At 58.4% G+C, this 18,719-nt stretch overlaps 1 protein-coding gene across 2 annotated transcripts; it reads right to left on the bottom strand.

Moving 5' to 3' along the window:
- Positions 1–1,964: 1,964 nt before the first annotated feature.
- TLX1 (T cell leukemia homeobox 1) lies at positions 1,965–9,463 on the bottom strand. Of its 2 annotated transcripts, none has more exons than XM_082764385.1 (3): positions 8,630–9,463; positions 6,824–7,061; positions 1,965–3,413 (listed from the first exon to the last, which is right to left on the bottom strand). In XM_082764385.1, exons 1-3 carry the CDS (start codon positions 9,096–9,098, stop codon positions 3,191–3,193), a joined length of 930 nt encoding a protein of 309 aa, XP_082620511.1. In that variant the 5' UTR covers positions 9,099–9,463; the 3' UTR covers positions 1,965–3,190. The 2 variants fall into 2 exon arrangements, with proteins under 2 accessions (XP_082620511.1, XP_082620512.1); XM_082764386.1 differs by having other exon boundaries at positions 6,824–7,025.
- Between the last annotated feature and the right edge of the window lie 9,256 nt (positions 9,464–18,719).

Raw genomic sequence — 18,719 nt, 5'->3', positions numbered from 1 at the left:
GAAGTGAAATCAGCCTTCAGTGTGGTATGGATGGCCCCAGGATATGTCTGAGGTGATGTCAGTCTACAAAACGTATAATTATATGTCACCGTTTCGTGTCATTGTTTATTGATTTAATTCCATCATATTTCAGGCAACTTTCATTGTCTGGGTACAGTTCATCATGTTAATAACTGGAAGCATGTATGCAGATAGCAAAAAAAAAAAAACCTCCTGCGATTAAACCAATTCTAAAAACGAATCCAGGAGAAATATTTGAACAGAAACCCCTTCCAGCAGCAATTGTTCCAAGAACAAGAAAGACCGGACGAGAATTTTTCTGGTTCCAACACTACCTATATTGTCGTTGCATATCGAGATTTCTTTTTTTCTTTTTTGGTCTTTTTTTTTTTAAACAGGAAAGATTGATAAGAAAAGGAGGAAGTCAACAGTTTTTAGAACAAGGTGTAGCTAAAGATTGTATTTAAACACATGCCCTCGGGTGTGCATTATCATACGTTCGACTTCGCCGGGAAACATTTTGGAATATGAAATGAATAATGTGGATATTATAAAATGGTTGTCTCGGAATTAAATTGTAAGATATTGATGTGTCATAATAATAAAATAGAAAACACTTTTAATATCAGCGGTGAGCACCGTGATCCCTTCTTTATTTATTTTGTGGTTGGTGTTTTTTTTTTTTTTCCTGCACAAAAACCTTGGAAAGGAAAGCGAGCAGAGCCACACGCTGTGAGCCATCCCAGCCCTGCACACGGCGATGCCTCCGCAAGGATTAAGCACTAAGCACAGCATTCTCTTTGCAGCCAAAGTTGGGCACATATTAAATAAGTAGCTTAATCAGCTCTTAAAAATCTGTCTGTGGTACGAAACAGAATTCAAACAAAAGACCTCTGTCAAAGTTATCTTGGAAAAAAAAATACAAGCTATGTTATTTATCTTTTTTTTTTTTTTTTTTTTTTTTTTTTGTAAGCAGGTATCTTTTTAAAGATATCCCCAGAAATTTGTGGTCTGTGTATTTTACTTATTTTCCCATGTTTTCTCTTGTTTTTTGTTTGTTTTTGGCTTCTCGTCTCTCCACCTCTGCAAATGTTTCTCTGTGTTCCCTTGCGTGTTGGACTGAAGGATGGGTAGGAAAATCCTGAAGCACCATAAATTTGGAGCCCAACTCCACAATAATTGATTTTGAAAAAAATAATAATAATAATAACAAAAAATAGCTTATACCTACATTCACCTAACAATCTCCAGAGGAGCTTTCTCCGAGGACTGAGTTTGGGTCCTGCAGCAGCTGGGGCTGTTTTATTGTGCACCCTACAAGACCAAGGGCAAGAGCTGGGGGCTGGCCGAGCTTGCAGCCCCCTCCTCGCACATCCTCTGCCCGGCAGTTCCCAGCACTGAAGGAAATGCCAGGCTGAAGGCAAGGCCACATCCCTGGCCATGAGCCTGGGAGCATCCCCTGAGGAAACCAGGGAGAATTTTTCCCCCGGTGGGGTTTTCTTCTGCCTGGCTAGGGATGGTGCCCCAGAATAAAGCTGAGCACAGACAGAAAATAGTCCCAAAAATAATCCCCTGCCAGGCTGCGTCTAAAATGTTGGAGATTCCTTTATCCTCAGCCCCACTTCGGCACAAAATCCTGGACACCAACACCGAGGCGAGCACCGTGGGTCCCGCTCAGGGAATATCCCCACGCAAGCAGGAGGCGCACCCAGGGATGGGATCAAACCAGGTGCTGCTTGGAGCCTGAAAACGGCTCCAGGACGAGGGATTAAAATACACCCTGTTATCTCCAGAGCTTCCCGAGCCAAGGGGACTTGAGCAAAGTCAGAAGGAAATGCTAATGCTATTTTCATCCTAAACAAATAGAGGAGGCTGCAGCGCTCGCTCCGATCTGCTGTCTCCTCTCGGGGAGCTAATAGGCAGGGAAGAGCAAGGCATGAAATGATTTATTCAGTACCCTGGAGATTTTTTTTTTTTTTATTTTCCTTTTCGTTTCCACATAAATTACACAAGCACTTTATAAAATGAATACACGTAAAACACCGTAGAAGTGCATAACTTAAAAACAAACGAACAAACAAACGAATGCCTTTTAAAATCTCGCTGAAAATAGGATTTCTGATCGCTTGTTTGTGCTAGCTGTTTAAATTGGCAGTGCTGTTTTAGATTATAAGTAACCAAAAAATATATACTGTATATATATATATATATATATTCCTGGCCTTTGCTATAGGAAGTGCTTTGTTTAATTGTGTCTCATTCCCTCAGTTAAAGAAACAACGAAGTCGGGAGTGAAATCGAATCGATTTTTGCCCTCGCGAACTGCCTCATCAAGGAAAACAGGGAAAACGAAACACCGGACAGCATTTTGCAAATGATATGGAAATAAACCCATCGAAAGAAACCGCGTTACCCCTGCCAACTGCCACCGAGGTCTTCTCGTTATTAAAACGCAGGCTGATCGGCGCCGAGTCCGTGGCAGCCGGGGACAGTTTGGGCTCTTCCTGCGATTGAGCTATCACATTTACCGTCCTCAGGAGTCTGTCAGTTCCTTGGCTTATTCCCCCCTCGCACGAAAAAATTAATGAAAAAGGGGAGGAGACACGGCTAGGTGAGATCCGAAGGGTTCGCATCTGTCGCCAGCAGAAATTGCTGCCGGGAGGAGAAAAATAAAATAAAATAATAAAAATAAAATCAAAAAGCCGGGTTGTTTCCTCCATTTGTTGCATCCCCAAACGTCTCCAGCGCGAACGGCCCGGCACAACGCCTGGCTGCAGGAACACGCTTCCCAGGGAGCCTCGTCCTTTTGTCTCGATCAGTCCGAAGGGTGTCTGTGTGTATATATATATGGGATTTATATATATACATAGGGACCTATAGGGGTGCCCCAAGCCCTGCAGAACCCAGAGGAAGTTTCCCCCAGCTGGGCGCTCGCCCGCGGCCGCGTCTGTCAGGGCTCGGCTTTTGTCTGGCGGCGCGTCAGGAAGTTCGTGGTCGGCACCAGAGACTTTGGGAAGAACAAAAGGGTTGGGGGGAGGCGAGACGACACCGCTGCTCCGGCAGCCCCACGGGCGGGGAGAGTTTTTGGGGTGGTTTTCCCCTCCCGTCAGTCCTCGCCGTTTGCTCCGTGGGACGCACGTGCGGCCGGAGGCGGCGGCGACAAAAGGGGGACGCCGAAGGTGCCGAGCCTTTACTCGCAGGCGGAGGCGACGGTGGTGACGCTGGTGATCTTGGTGGAGTCGTCGGACCAGGGCTGGAGGTTCTGCAGGGCGAAGAGAGAGGAGTTGTGGACGCAGATGGGGTCGGCTTGGATGGGCTGGTTGATGGTTTTTTGGAAGGCCTCCTGCTGCAGCTGCATGAGGATGCGGTTCGCTTGCTGCCGCTCGGCCTCCCGCTCCTCCGCCGTCTGCCTCCTAGGAGAGAGGCAGCCATCAGGGGGGCCGGGGGGAGGGAAAAAAATTGGGTCAGGGCTGGGGACACGGCCACAAACCGGTCCCATGGCCCCTGCGTGTACTGTTGGTGTCCCCCATGCACTAGGGGTTGAGGCCGTCTTGGTGGCCCCAAGGAAAATTGCTCCCATCTCAGCAGGCAAAGGCACCAAGCCCAGGGTCACAGCCCCTGCTCCCCTCCTTTTTCTGCCCCAAACACCCAAAAAGGGTCAAGATGGGGCTGCAAAGGTTGTGATTCCCTGCAATGCAGCAGCCAGGCAGGATGACACAGAGAGAACCACGGGGCAGGGAGTGGGGCCATGGGGATGGGCTCGGGCAAAAGGTGGCCAAGTGGCAGTGCCAGGTGGCCAGAGGCAAGTAGCATCACCCTGGGGCCGTGCCAGCCCCCTCCCCATGCCCCAAGCAGCCCTCTCCTCTGCTGGACCCCAGCCAGCTGGAGGGAGATGAAGGCAACGAGACACCCGTGGCGGGCAGGGCAAAACTCACACACGGTACGAGTGGTAAAATGCAGGATAAACACTTAGGAAACGCGTTTTCAGCGGCGAGAACAATCAAAGGGCCAGAATACGCTGTCTGGGCAGGGCGGAGGAGGAAATTTTTAAGAACAGGTTGGACACGCGTCTGTCTGGAATGACAGAGGCAGAGCCCAACCCGCCGGGGGGGGATTAGGGGCCGGCGGAGGTCCCAGCCACCTCCGCCAGGGTCCAAGCCCCGGATTGCCTGGGAGGAGGGGATGGGAGAGGAATGGCCTGAATGTGCTTAAATCCACAACAAAAATCCCACCTCCCCTCTCCTCGACGGCGGGTCGGCCCGGAGGCTGCAGCCCGTGGTCACCTCGGCTCTGACCGGGAGCATCCCTGGCACCAGGAGCACCCCTCCCTCACCCCCAGCCCATGCTCCCCTGGCAGTTCCAGCAGATCAATGATGAGGGAAAAGGCAGTTTTTTAATTTAGCAGCCCGTGGGGGACAAGAGACATCTCGTCTTCTTCCTCCACGGAGATTTTCAGCGGCAGCTCTGTGCAACGAGGGAGCAGGGCTGGGGTCCCGGCGAGGGCTGCGTGGGGACAGGGCTGCAGACACCAGGCGTGCGCTGGGAGCAGGCAGCTCGGGGCTCGGTCCCTGCTCTCATCACGGTGTCAGCATCTCACCGTGTCAGACATCCCGGGGAGAGGGGGCTCGCAGCAGCGGCTCGGTCCCTGCCGCCATGAATATTTCATGGCTCCCCGCACAATGAAGAGATGCTCCCGGGAGGAGCGAGGGGGAGAGCCCCACGTCCAGGGGGCTGCCAGCACCTGGCCGGGGTGCTCGTGCTTTTTGCCTCAGGCTGGGGTTTGCAGTTCGAATCTGCTTGGTCAGAGGGAGGAATTAAACCTCGATGCCTCTCAAGTGAGCCCCCAAACCTGGGGAGGGGATCACGCAGCCACCTCAACCCCATGGATGCACCCGGCAAAGAGGCTCCGTGCAGAAGCATGACTCTCCCCCCAGCTTCCCCTCAGCTCACATTTTTTTTAGCACTTCAATCCTTCAAAAGCCTTAAAGCAACTCTCCTTTCTTAAATATCCCTGGCTGCCTGCACCCCCTGCTCACTCCTGCCAGCACCCAGAGCTCACCCAGCCCCGGGGGGCTGCACGGGGTGTGCTGAAGGCCATGCACCCACGTCCTCTGCTGCAACACCCGATGTCCACAGGCACAAAGGAGCAGAGCTTCCACACCTCTGTCCCTCTGGGCTGGTGGGGATTCTCCCATGTCTCCTACTACGGCTGAGGTCAGGCTGCAGACCTTCCCTTAGACAGAACCAGTCATTTATTTCTCTTCACCCAGCTATTATTTTTTTTCGTGTGTGTGTCAGGCACATGAATAGGTTTGTATCCTCTGCTCCTCTGCCAAAGGGGGCTGAACTTAGCCAACAGACGCAAGGAGTATTGACAGACAGAAGGAGAGGCAGCCAAGCCGCATTTGCCTCACTTCCTTAGGAAACCAGGTTAGAAGACACGGCTGACCCTGCTGTGCAGGCCGCGGCAGGATTGTTCCTCCTCCTCCAGGACTTTGCTCCTGGCTCACAGAAATCCCTCCAGCCCGAGACTTCCTGGCTCTCGGGGAGCTCCACGGCTCCCTGGGCACTTTAGGGAAGGACCCGCTGAGGTGGGGGTTCACCCACACCCTGGGTTTCAGCTTCCTCGGCCTCTGTTCCTCATCCAACCCCAGGCTATCGCTGCCCCACACAGCCCATGGGGAAACCCCTTTTCCCCCACATTGGAGAAATTGTAGGGACGGCCAGGATTGAAGCCTGAACTTGCAAAATACCCAGGCTCGGCTTGGATTTCCCTCCGAGGGATTCAACTCTTTGTGCACAGAGCATCCGGCTGAGAAACGAGGGGGCACGGCCACGCTGCTGAGCCCCCTTTCCCCACCTGGATCCCCCCGCTTTGGCTGTGTGCACCTCATCCCAGCAGCTCACACGGGGGAAAAGCAAAAGGTGCCTCCACCTCCGCCTGCTTGCACCCCAGCACCCAGCACAACAGCACCCCACGACCTGCCGGGGAGCTGCTGCTCCTCCCCAGCCTTGCAGCCTGCCTGTCCCCACCTGGGACAGGACAAGGGGTGCTCCGGGTGCCTCTCCGGGGACACCCCAGGGGAGCTGCAACGCGGGACAGAGGCTGGGAGCCTCTGCCAGAGCCCGGCCTCCTCCTCCTCTCCTGCCCGTGTTTACTGCCACATCCAGGAGGAAAAAAAAAGCACTTTCACAAAGAGGTGCAGAAAGCTCCACAAGGATCAAAATTTGAGCTTTACACAGCTTTTATACAATATCCTGGTAAGCTGAGGTGCAGGATCCAGCTCAGGCCAGCTCTGAGCCAGTCCCATCCAGCACAGGAGGGTCCTAAAGGGCCTCAGTGCGGCCACATACCTGCCGTAAAGCTGCAGCCACCGCTCCCCAACAGCCCCCCGAGGGCTCCCCACCAGGCTGGGGTCCCACACACAGCACCCTGGGGGACACGGCATGTCCCCCCCGCCGTGCACGCACCCAGTGCACACTCACGGCGTGCCTGCTGCCCGTAATATCTCCCATGTGCATGCACACACTGCCGTACACACACACACACTTGCACGCACACCCTGAGCGCACACACTCCAAATGCACACCACGTTCAGCGTGCACACACCCGGCTCGCACACGCACCCACGCACACCCTGCATGTGTGCACACCCACGGACGCACGGCCTACACACAAACACACTCACAAAACCTGCACACCAAGCACGCATCCGTACCCACGGGCACTGCGCGCACACACACGGTGCGTGCACAGGGGGATTTCCACGCCCGTACGCGCACGAGGACCCCGCAGGGCACGGCCAGGCCCCCGGCCCCTCACCTCCACTTGGTGCGCCGGTTCTGGAACCAGGTCTTCACCTGGGCGTCCGTCATCTTCAGGGCCTTGGCCAGGGCAGCGCGCTCGGCCGAGGCCAGGTACTTCTGGCGGTGGAAGCGCTTCTCCAGCTCGCAGATCTGCAGGCGGGTGAAGGACGTGCGCGGCTTCTTCTTCTTGGGGGGCGTGCGGTTCTGGTAGGGGTGACCTATACGGCGTGTTACAGTGAAGGGTGAGAGGGCCACTGGGGGGGACACGGGAGGAGGGGATGAGAGGTAAAGAAGCAAGCAGCGACACATCAGCAGAGGGGATCCGGCTCCCGGGCGCTGGGCTGGGGGGGTTTTGGGACCCCCCCCTGCTGCACGGGTCGCGGTCCCGGTACCGAGCACCGCCCGTGCCGCCATCCCGGGCCTTCCCCGGGGCTGGAGAGCCCGGAGGTGGGCTGCGGGCACCCACCGGGCACGGTGGGGGAGGCGGCTCCTTGCTCGGCTTTGTCCCAGGAAAAAGGGTCGGGGCTTGAGGAGGGGGGGACGGGACAAACCCGCAGCCCTAAAGCGTGGAGAAATCCGAAAAACCCCAAGCAAAAAAAAAGGAAAGGGAGGGGGGGGCGCTTTAGGAAAGAAACGAAAAAGCGGGGACCAAGAGCGGCAGAGCGGGGGGGGCTTGGCGGGGAGGGGGGCACGGCGCAGCGGGGTCCGGCCCGGTGCCTCCCGGCCCCCTGGTTCCGCGCCCCGTGTGAACGGGAACCGGGGGAAATTCGTTTCGGCGCGGCGGTCACCGCCGCCGCCCTCGGCCCGATCGTTTCGTAGCCGGGAAATAACTTCCCGGGCTGGAGCCGGGACTCGCGTTTCGTTTTGGTTTGCTTTTCTTTTTACCCCACGAAAAAAAAATAAAATAAAATAAAAAGTATAAGAATTATAATTCGATAAAACCCGCGGTGGTTGCGAGCGCTGCCGGGCCGGGAAGGGCTGTAGGAAAATAAACCCGGCGGCTCCCGGGGACAATGTCCGTCTGTCCGTCCCCGGCGGAGCCAAGTCGGAACGGATCGAAATGAAACGGGAACTTGCAAAAACGAGGCCTGGGTCGGTCCCGAGATAAAGGAGCCGGGCCGGGCGCGGCGGGAGCGGGGAACGCGCTTTCCCCGTTACGATTTCGTTGTTTTGCTTTTTTTTTTTTTTTTCTCTCCATTTTCGTTATGGGAGCTTTGGCTTTGTTAGCACCGAAAGCCGAGCGCGGGTCCACCTGGAAAAGGCGGCGGCGGCGGCGGCTTCGGAAAGCGGCTCCGAGCAGAGCCCGGCTCGGTTTGGGGTTGCCAAAAATCCGCTGTGGTTGGGGACAAGGCAGAGCCCCAGCGGGACAAGGGGACACACGGGACAGACCGACACGGGGCTGCCTGCCCGGGAGGGCCAAGGCCGGGGCCGCCGGGCTCCTCCCGTGCCGTGCCGGGCCGTGCCGTGCCTCCTCCGCAGCTCCAGTGTTTTTTTTTAGGGGAAACTTGCTGCGCCCGGCTGGCGGGGACGCGGGGAGAGGGTGGCCGTACCCGGGGTTTGAGGAGTTTTCCGGCTTTCCCGGGAAATTGCAAAAAATAATAATAATTATTATAGTAATAGTAACAATAAGGTATTTAGGGGTGCCCCAACGCGCCCGATTTTCCACCCTTTCTTGCTCCTGGCCTGCTCCGGGACCCGCCGTCCCATGGCGGTGCGGGGCGCGCTCCCCGCCCGGGGCCGGCTCCGATTTTCCCCGGCGGGCACCGGCGATTTGGGGGAACGGGAGCAGGGAGGAGAGGGGGTTCCCGGCGTCCCGACTCACCTGTGAACCTGTCTTTTGTGTACCGCCTGTTGCTCTCCATCCAGGGGAAGGTGAGCCCGGTGAGGCTGTTGACGCCGTTCACCGGCGGCACGGCGGCGGAGAGGGGCTGGTGCACGCCGCCGGTAACGGGCCGGTGGGCCGGGACGCGGATCACCCCCCCGGCCGAGCTCAAGGTGTTGCCGTTCATGCTCACCGCCATGTTCACGTTATAGGAGCCGGGCAGGGCCCCCATGCTGCACGAGGTGCCGGTGTAAGCGCCGGCCGAGCCGCCGCCGGTCCCGTAGCCGCCGGTGACCGTGTTGTAGGCGCTGCCCACGATGCAGCCCAGGCCGTAATCCGCCGAGTCCTGCAGCCGCGGGTGCGAAACCATGCAGCTGCCCGGCTCCGACGTGTTGAGGATCTGGTCGATGCCGAAGCTGATGGGCTCGGCTTGCCCTTGGTGCAGGTGGTGAGCCCCTAAGTGCTCCATGCCGGCCCCCGCAGCCCGGCCGCGCTCCCGTCCCGCTTGCGGGGCCGCGCACAGCCCCCCCACGGCAGCCCGGCCCCGCACCGCCCGGCCACGGCCGCCGTGGGCTCAGCACCGGGCTCGGCTCCGCACCCACGGCACCGACACGCGGCGGAGCCACGCGTGACCGAGGCGCGCTCACGCCCTTAGGCTCTCAAGCCCATCGCGCCGCAGCGGCGCGCCCCGGGACACCGCGACAGAGCCACCCCTCGCGACAGAACCACGCGCGACAGAGCCATGCGAGGTCGGGACACGCGTGCTGCGCACCCCCACGCCGCTCCCGGCCGCCTCGCTCAACCCCGAGCCACGATCGCGGCGAGCTCAGCGGGGTCCCCAACCCCACAACACCCCCAACCCCCAAATCCCCCCGGCCCTACAAGCTCCCCCCGGCCACAGCGCTGCCCCCTCGCCACCCCAAGACCACCGCCACCACCCCGAGCCGGGGCCACCCCGGGCACCCGTGGGGACGCGGCCACCCGACGGCGCGCCCGGCCGGCCCGGGTCCCTTCGGCCGTCGGCGGCGGTGCTGAGCCGGAGCCCCGCGGTGCGGAGCGGAGCGCTGCGGAGTGCGAGTGCGAGCGCCCCGCCGTCCTGTTTGCCCATCAATCACGCTACCCCAGGCCTGCTGCTCCCAGGCCCTCACTCTCCATTGGCTGGATGCTGAAAGGAGCCGAGTGAATGACAGCGGAGAGGAGCGCACGAGAAAAGGAGTTGCTTCTTCCCCGGCCTCCCCCCGCCTCGGAAAATAATAATAAATTTTAAAAAAATAAATAAAATAAAATAAAAAAAAAATCCACCGCCTGGCTCGGCTTTAGGAAGGCAGAGCGGCTGCGCCGGGTGCGCGCAGGGCAGGGCTGGGATTTTGGGGTGGGCAAGGGAGAGGCAAGCAGCCTGTGTCCCTGCTGTCCCCAAGCTGCTGGCACCCATGGGACCCGCTCCGGGGGCAGGAGGGGGGCATTTGGTCCCCGAGCTGGTGGTGGATGGGCCCAGCCAAGGGGAAGTGAGCAACAGCTCCAGTGCAGGGCCTCGGCTCGCCCCCGCCGTGCCCCGCTTCCCCAGATGGGTTTTGTCAAGTTCAACAGGCTGCGCCTCTCATAAGGCTGGGGAGAAGGAGGGGGGGGGTGCCCCGAGCTCCAGACCCCTGAGTGGAGGCATGGGGCTGGGCTGGAGGGCACCCATGGGTGCCCAGGCCTGGAGGGAGTTGCTCCGTGGAGGGGGACACGGGCAAAATTCCCACCCAGAGAACTGCCATGGGGTTCTTGTGGGGGCTCATCACCCCCAGGGTGCAGGTTGGCCCCGCTGCTCCCTGTGGGATGAGGGCTGAACGGGCACCCGCTGCTCCCAGCTGTGGCCTGCCCGCAGGGAGATGAGCATTTTTGTTTAAGGAAAAAAATAATAATAATTAAAAAGTGAAAGCTGCTGCTGGGATTTTGCTGCAAAACTTGTTTTGACTCTGTTCTCAGTGCGCCCACTCCGTACAGCTGATCCCAACTCTCTGTGTCTTCAGCGCGCTGGGGGCTTAGTGCCCACGGGGACTGGGTGGACACATCCCACATGGTACGAACACAACGGCACACAGGCTCTAAGATATTCTGCTGTGCTCTCCCACTCACCTCCTTGCTCACTAGTACGGGTGTCTTCCCGTGTGCATCCTCACAAACAGCCCCGCTCCATCTCCCCAAGGTGCTCACAACCCCCTTGCACACTCACCAGCACCCATGCTGCCCCACAACCCCATACCTACACAATATCTCGCATGCACACCTGCGTCTTTGCACACCCATTCCCCCAGACACCCCGCTCTCAGACACACAGCCCTGCTCTGACACCCCCAGACCCCCACTGGGGACCCTCCCATCACCGTGACCCTACAGCAGGGACACCACAGGGACACCACAGGGGCAGCAGCAGCTCACAGCCACCCCTCAGCCCCATGCCCAGCCCGGTGCCCGGTGCCTGGCCAGCCAGTCCCCCCCCTCCTGCTGGGGTCAGGTTTCCCCCCTCCCCATACCTGCCTCAGTTCTTGACTTCTGAACTCTTCAGGGAACTCGCTGGCGCCAGCTCCATCAACCAAAGTCCTTGTGGTTAGGAGGAGCTGGGAGGGGAGGGAGGGAGGGAGCGAGGTCCGGGGGGCTGCCCCCAGGCAGGGGCTTTCTTTTGTCCCCCCCCAGGCCACAGCTGCATTTGTCCTTCTGCAGAGACCAGCCTGGGCCTCTTCTCCAGCCCTTTCCTGTGCGAGGAACGTGGGGCAGCCCCAAGCAAGTCAGAGCATGCTGTGCCAGCCCCAATAGGGACACGGGGTCCCTGCTGGTGAACCCTGACACCCAGGGGGACCCAGCTCTGCTGGCAGGTCCTGGGGGGTGCCCTCTCTCCAGTAAATAACACAGCCCTCACATGCTGCTGGTGCGTCCCGAAAGCCCCAGTCGATGCTGGACAAAGCCTCTGGGCGTCCCTGCACGATCCCCCAGCCTGAGCAGATGCTGGGTGCCCTGGGGACTGGCCCCGAGAAATCACAAGGTCAGCACCAGTGAGCCAGGCTGGCTGCTGAGTGCCACAACCCCCAGCTGCTGGGCCCGAAGTTGGGGCTTTGGGGTGATAAAACCAGGAGAGAGACCAGGGTAAGGCAGGGTTTGCTCTGCCGAGCGTCCGGTGAGGACAATGAGTCAGGGAGGCAGAGCTGGATCCCAGATGGGAGCTGAGACCCCTGGAAGTTGATAGGAATTATCAGTGGGTTATAGGATGATGCATGGCCCCAGGATTTAATTCCTGCACAAGCCACAGATCTCCCCTGCAGCCCTGGCCAAGCCACACGGCTCCTGGCATTTGGAAGTTTGGGCACTGCTCATCTCAGCCCCAGGGCAACACCCGGTTCAGGTGCTCCAGCTAAAATTGCTCCTGGCCTCAGTTTCCCCACGGGCTGACCACGGCAGGGGCTCCAGCAGCACTGCTGAGAAAAAAAAAAACCCTGCCCTACGAAAGCTGCCAGCTTTTCCACAGCCAAGTCACAAATTCGGGGGCCGAGGGGGGCTCGCACACAGCGCTGCGAGTTCCCACAGCCGGACAAGTCAGGGCCGGTCTCGGTGCTTTCATCTTCACATCCCCACAGGAGAGTTTAGGAGGATCAGCACCCGCTTTGAGGTGCATCCAGTGAGCCCACAAACGGCTGGCCTGGTGGCAGAGGCACCCCCAGGACCGCCTGGCCGGTGCTCGGAGGCAGATCCCCACCTGCCGAGGGCTGGCTTTGTCTGCCTCTGGGTGTCAGAAAATAATTCAGAGATCACTCTCCAAGCAGGGCCCAGGAGAAAGGCATTCTCAGATGTTTGCCCAAAGATCTAAGTAGGGCGGGGGTGGGGGGGGGTCTCTTCTGGCCAGAGGAATCATTTTCTGCAGGCAGCAGCAACAAGCTGGATCAGCCCTCTTCGGAGGCAGAGAAAGCCTCCAAAGCTCACGCTGACTCAGGCACTAAATTCTTGCAAAATCAGTGCGTGGAGGAGCCTCGTGCCCTCCCTCCCTGCTTCTCCAGAACATCTCACCCCCCTCCCAGCACCCAGGGACACTGCCTGTCCCCAGTGGGGAAGGTGAACCCCGGTGGGACGTGCTCATTTCTAAAGCAATTGTTCAATCCTGCCCCAGTTTGGGGTTCAGGACTGGGTTTATCCGTGCTAGGAGATGGCAGCGGAGATGAGAGCCCTTCCCGTGCCGCATGAGCCCCCCCCTCTCCCCTCCCCACAAAGGCTTGGGACCCTTTCTCAGGTTTTCTCATTGATCCGGTGCATCTGCCTCCTGCAGCGGGGAGGGGGACAGCCCAGCCGGGGCCTGACCTCCACCCTCTGCTCCCATTTTCTCCCATTTTCTCCCACTTTGCTGAATTCCGAGGGCTTTCAGCCACCCATCTCCTCGGAGAAGAGCCCCCAGCGGGCTGAGCACCGCGGTGCGGAGCTGCCCCCACCCCGGGCAGCTGCTGGCCATGGGGGGGCTGTCCCCAAAACCCTCCTGCGGGGAGCAGGGACAAAAGTGGCACGCCTGACACCTTGGCAGGGGCCCAGCAAAAAACGTGCTGCTTACTCCAAAGCCTGCGTTTGGAGCAGAGCTTTGAGGCAAACTTGCAAAACCCTCCCCATTTCCTAAAAGGAGGGCGAAAAGCCACCCCCCGCGGTGCCAGCAGGGCGCTGCCCGGCTCCTTCCCTTCCTCGTTTCTTTTTATTTCCATTTATTCCCTTCTGCTGGGGGCTCTCCGCCACTTTCTGAAGTTCTTTCCCTCCCTCCCCATCCCCTGCGAAACCGATTCCGAAGGAGAAACCCAGACCCGTGCGGGGACGCTGCCCGTCGCGACACTCCCGGCGTGTCGCGACAGCGGCCGGTGCCGATGCCGAGCGGCGGGCCCTCTGCCCCCAGAGCCGCAGCAGCCGAAGCCGTGCGGGTTTTGGGGCTCTAAATCTCGTTTCCCGCATTTTCCCATCGAAAAACACCCCCCCCACGTACCCACCCCCCCCCGTCGGGGCCAGCAGCGGCGTTTCTCCGCCTCGCCGCCGTCCGCGGGCAGGGCACCAGCAGCAATTAACACCATTTGGGGAATTTTTAATTGCTCGATAAAGCACGCTGTAAATAATTACTCCCAGCTCCGGTGATCCCTCGAACGGGCGCGCTGACAGTTGTAATTTATGGCTTTTGGAAGCGTGGCCCCCCCCCCCCCCCCATCCAGGATAGCTCCTTATTACGGTAATGACTTAGCGCCGCTGCACTTAATGAGTATAAAGTGCCCGGAGACGCGGCACCGCGCAAACTTCACCCGCAACCATATTTCTCCCGCTTTATGGTTACAAACGACCCCAAAACGGCTGCGGGTTAAAGCGGCGGGGCCGGGGGGGGGGGAGCTGCTCGGTGCCGTGACCCCCCCCCCGTCCCCATCCCTGCGCGGGGACAGCTCCGCGCAACAGGACAGAGCCCCCCCGGACGGGGTCCCCGTGGGAAGGGACGAAAGGGGGGGCTGAAAAAATATTCACCCCATGAATATGCAACACCCCCTCTCGCAGGGGGAGCATCTGCCGAGAAGTTATTGGTCCTGCAGCCCCAGCCCCTCTGTCTCTCCACTCCCCCCCCCCGCGCAGCACCGCGTGTAATCCCATTAGCCCCCTTCCCCTTGGCCACCAGCCCCGCTAATGAACGGCGGCTGGTCGCCACCACCCCCCCGGGGGCACCGAGGGACACCGGGGGCTCTGCCCCGTTATTAACTCCCGGCTTAATTACACCGCATCCCCCCACCAGCTAATTGCGGCTCCGCGCTGGGCAATGGGGTAAAGGAACACGCGTGGGTCGGGGGGACCCGCGCCCCCCGCTCCGAGAAACGCCGGGCCCTGCGACAGCCAGGCCTGTCGCGACAGAAAGGGAGGCTGTCGTGCTATCGGCCCTCCGCCGGGCCCCGATCCTGCGGCTCCCCCTCGCCCGCCGGGGCTGCCGGCAGCTGCCTTGTTTGTTTGCTTGCCGGGGGAGCGGCGGCTGCTTTTGTCTGCTGCCTGCTCCAGCCCCCGGGCCTTTTCCCGAGCAGACAAAGTCCTGTTTTGCCAACAGATTTTTGTCTTTTTTCCCCCCCTCCCAGCTTTTAAAAGCAGCCCCCGGGGGCAGGGGCGCAGGCAGCTCCGCAGGCGGGGCGGCGGCACGCCCTGCCGTCCCCGCTACCAAAGTAGCTTTCACTAATGAACGAGAAGATCCACTAATAATGGGCTTAATTATTGCAAACATCGGTCGGGGCTTAGCCGTAAAACCTCCAAAAAAAAAAAAAAAAAAAAAAAAACTCTCCTCGCAGTTTGGTTCTTTCTTTCCCTTTCCCCTCCCTGAGGTTAATTAGCACGCCAAAAAAAATAAAAAATAAATTTAAAAAAGGAAAAAAAAATACAAATTATGGCGGAGCCGATGGGTAAACTTAAATCTAATTTGCTGCTGTTTGCATTAGCCCTCGGAGAGGAGAGGAGGGCCGGGCAGCCCCCCCCCAGCGGGAGGCACAGCTGCCGTACAGGTGGGCGCAGCGAGGCCGGGCCACCTCGCCACCGGCTGCGGGGACAAGTCCTCGTCCTGCCCGGGGGTCCCCTCGGTCCCCAAAACCGGGGGGCGGAGGGCTGCCCGCCTTCTTTCTTCCCGTACTGGCAAAAAGAAAGCCGGGCTCTGTCTCGGCACTGGCTGCGCGTCGTTTGCAGCGCAGATGCGGAGGGGGGGGTGTTTGGGATTAACTGCGGCAAAAATATAAATAAATAAGAATTTAGATAAATAAATCGATATCGAAATAAACAGAAAAACAGGGAGATCTTTTTCTGAATAAATATTCAGGGAATACTGAGGGCTCCCAGCCCTGCTCCCCCCCTGGACCGCCCAGCAAAAAAGCCGGGGTTTGAAGGCGATCGAGCATTTCTGCAGTCGGCATTTCCCACCCTAATAAATTAAACTGCTTATTTGCGTTGCTGACCGTCGCCTTCACCGCTTTTTCTCCCCGAAGTGAGCCGTGCTTCCCAGCGTCGCGGCCCCGCGGCTCGCCGCCAGGCGACTGGGATCGCGACAGAGCGCCAAGGAGCCGCGCAGGGTGCGCGCACACGGCCGGGGGCGCAGCGCAGGGCCGGCTTTGGGGCCAAAAGTCGCTGTTTCTTATCGTTGCTCCCCTCTGGCTCTTGGAGGACTTGGAGCTTTGGGGACATCGGGGCTACCCGGGCGGGTCACCGCTGAGGACCTGGCACGCAGGGACAGGGGTGGAGAAGTGAGATTTAATTTCTGGAGACAAATACTTGAAGGCACCGAAGGGATGGAGCGGTCCCAGGCACTGAAATAACCCCCCAGGTGATCTCTCTTCGTATCACTGCTGTGGCTGGGCTCAGGTACAGCCCTGAGAAACAGACCCTGCTGTGGACCTGCAGGATCCTATAGGGCTGGGGAGGTGGATTTCAGCCCAGGAAATCCATCACCGTGCTTAGCACAGCGCTGAGCTCCGAGAGCAGCCTCAGCAGAGCGCCTTGCAGGTGCAATTAGAGGTAAGAGCTAACTTCAGGCAGCGAGTGAGCTCGCAGCGATGTTTGCAGAGATGCCAGGGCAGTGCTGGGGTCCGACCCAGCCAGGAGCAGCAGAAAAACCCCTCGCAAAACTCAGATCTGTGTTCCTAGTCCCTCTCACTTCCAGGAGCAGCTCAGCAGCAAAGCTCAGTCCCACTGTGGGCAAAGCAGCAGCTCTCACTCCCCTCTTCCTGGGCTCCTCCCATACCCCCCCCTCCGTGTTTTTTACTTTATTTTATTTTCCCCAGGACTTTTACTGCTCAGAGGAGATGAGCCAAGACGTTTCCTTCTCCCCTTTCATAAATATTGCATCTCCCAAATGCAATTACCAAGGGCAAAGCGGCACAAACGTTTGCTAAATAAGATTACGCGATAATGTTAATGTATTTTACGCCTGTGCGGTGACACTCGACAGCCCCCCTATTAATAACAGCTCAATGAGCTGCGGAAGTTCATAACAGGGGGCTTCGGGGGACTTTTGGCACCGTGGGGAAGGTTTGTGCAGTACCACAGCATCAGTCGCACAGGAGGAGGAGCTGTGCCACTTTTGGCACACAGGACAGCACGCGTGTGGGACAGAAACCCCCGGTGTGAGGCTGGGGGAGATGCTAAAATGCATCCACCTGGAAAGCAAGGGGGTTCCAAGAGGAACAGCAGCAGAAAACACCCTTTGGTCCAGCTCCCCCCCAGGCAGAACAAAACACCCCCACCAGACCTTCCCTCTGCTGATCCCCAGCTCTGACCTTTACCCACCCATCTCTCCCTCTCTCCGGTGACCGTGTCCATCTGCCACCTCCTATTGACCCGTCCACCCTTTGTGGTCCTCTGCCTCAATCCTATGACTGTCAGCCACAGGGCCACTTGTGGCCAAAAGTAATAGGGCTTTTTGGCTGCCCAGCCCAAGATTTTCAGACCTGGCCTCTTTTTCAGAGTCCCTCCAAGATGCTGTGCTGCACAGCCCCAGCCCTGCTGGCTCAAGCACCCACAGGGTTGGCACACAAGCATCATCCCCTTCCTCTTGCCTGGCACACAGCAGCCCCGAGGTGACTTTACAAGATGCTGAGAAATGGCAGCTGGCTCATGCTGGGCCACCCCTGGGGCACCAGGCTAAAAGCAAGAGGCAGCCCCAGGCCCCCAGGTCAGTGATTTCCCCTCTGCTCATTTCCCACAGACCTGCTCCAGCCCCTCAGCACAGCATCCTTTCCAAAACCCGGTTGTCTGGGTGGCAGGGCCACCGTCCCGTGCTGGTGCAAGCAGCATGACACAAATCCCTTGCCTTCTTTGATGCTTCCAGGGCAAATTCCTCCAGAGCCTGCAAAGTTTGCTTCTCCATTTCGCATTAACACTAGTTTGTAGCTGCCCTCTGGCCCCCAGGGTGGAAGGTCAATCCTTTATTTACTTAGCCCCTCACTTAGTTCATCTGCGGCCCTTTCAGTGCCTTGGATAACAGACACAAAGTGAGCTGCTGACCTGCTCCCTGGCCACGAGGCTTTTCCTCCGGCTCCTGCACCAGGCAGAAGGATGGAGAAGAGCATCGTGTGCTCCAGGGGACTGCTGCAGCACAGCCAGGCAGGCTGGGCAGGGGGTGGCTGATCAAGCAGCAAAACTAGGGACGACTGCTTGGAGAGAAACTAATGCAAACGGCAGGGGGAAATTAAATTCCCAACATCATGTCTGGCTTGGCAAGTCCTGCTTGCTGGTGCCTCCAGAGCTGGCTGCACCGAGCCCTTTGCTGCCCTGTGGAGCAGCAGCATCCCCAGACACCGCAGCAGCCTCGTGCCATCACCCCCCAGGACCATCCATCAGCTGGGGCTGCACCTGTGAGAGCCTCCCCAAAACACCGTGGGGCTGGCCACAAAACCTGAAGTGTGAAAGCTGCAGGAGCAGGGGTAGCTCTGGGGGTCAGCAGAAGACACAAAGGGGCTTTCTTACAGCTCCAGCAGGGAAACGTGCCCTTTGCCTGGGTATCCCAGCTGGGACATCTTATCCTGCAGCCCCCTGGTGCTGCAGAACGATGCTACGGTAGGAAAAACACCCACCAGAGGGGCTGTGTGATGTCCCCCCCATATCCATCCTCAGAGCCATGCTGCTCACGTTTGTCACCACAAGGGCTTTAAAAAAATACACAAAAATAAATAAAATAAAACAAACAAAAAAAAAAACACTTGTTCCTATGCTCTCCCATTGCTTTGGAGCCCCAGCATTGGCTTAGCGTGGCAGAAAGCCAAACATCACCTGCACATTGTCCATCGCCTCCCAGCCCAGCAGCACGATGCAGATCCTCCTCAGTCCCAGCACAACATCCTCTTTTTGGCTCCAGTGATCCAGGCAAGGCCAAATCCTGCTGCAGCCAAGGTCAGGAGGAAGGGAGGGTGAGCACAACCTGTGCTGTGCCCCGTCCTCATGCTCCACATCCAACCTCCCCGACCAGACCTCATGCTGGAGAGCAGGGGTTCCCCCCAAGAGACTTGCACCCCAAGGTCAGCAGGGCTTCACATAAAGACAGCACTGAATGCTGACATCCCCTACAAAGCCCCTATTACCCTAAACACCT

The sequence above is a fragment of the Aythya marila genome (assembly GCF_965140915.1).
Source record: "Aythya marila genome assembly, chromosome: 7".
NCBI classification, from domain to species: domain Eukaryota; kingdom Metazoa; phylum Chordata; class Aves; order Anseriformes; family Anatidae; genus Aythya; species Aythya marila.
Note: the sequence above shows the minus strand (reverse complement) of the source record. Positions and strands in the feature narration are given on the sequence as shown.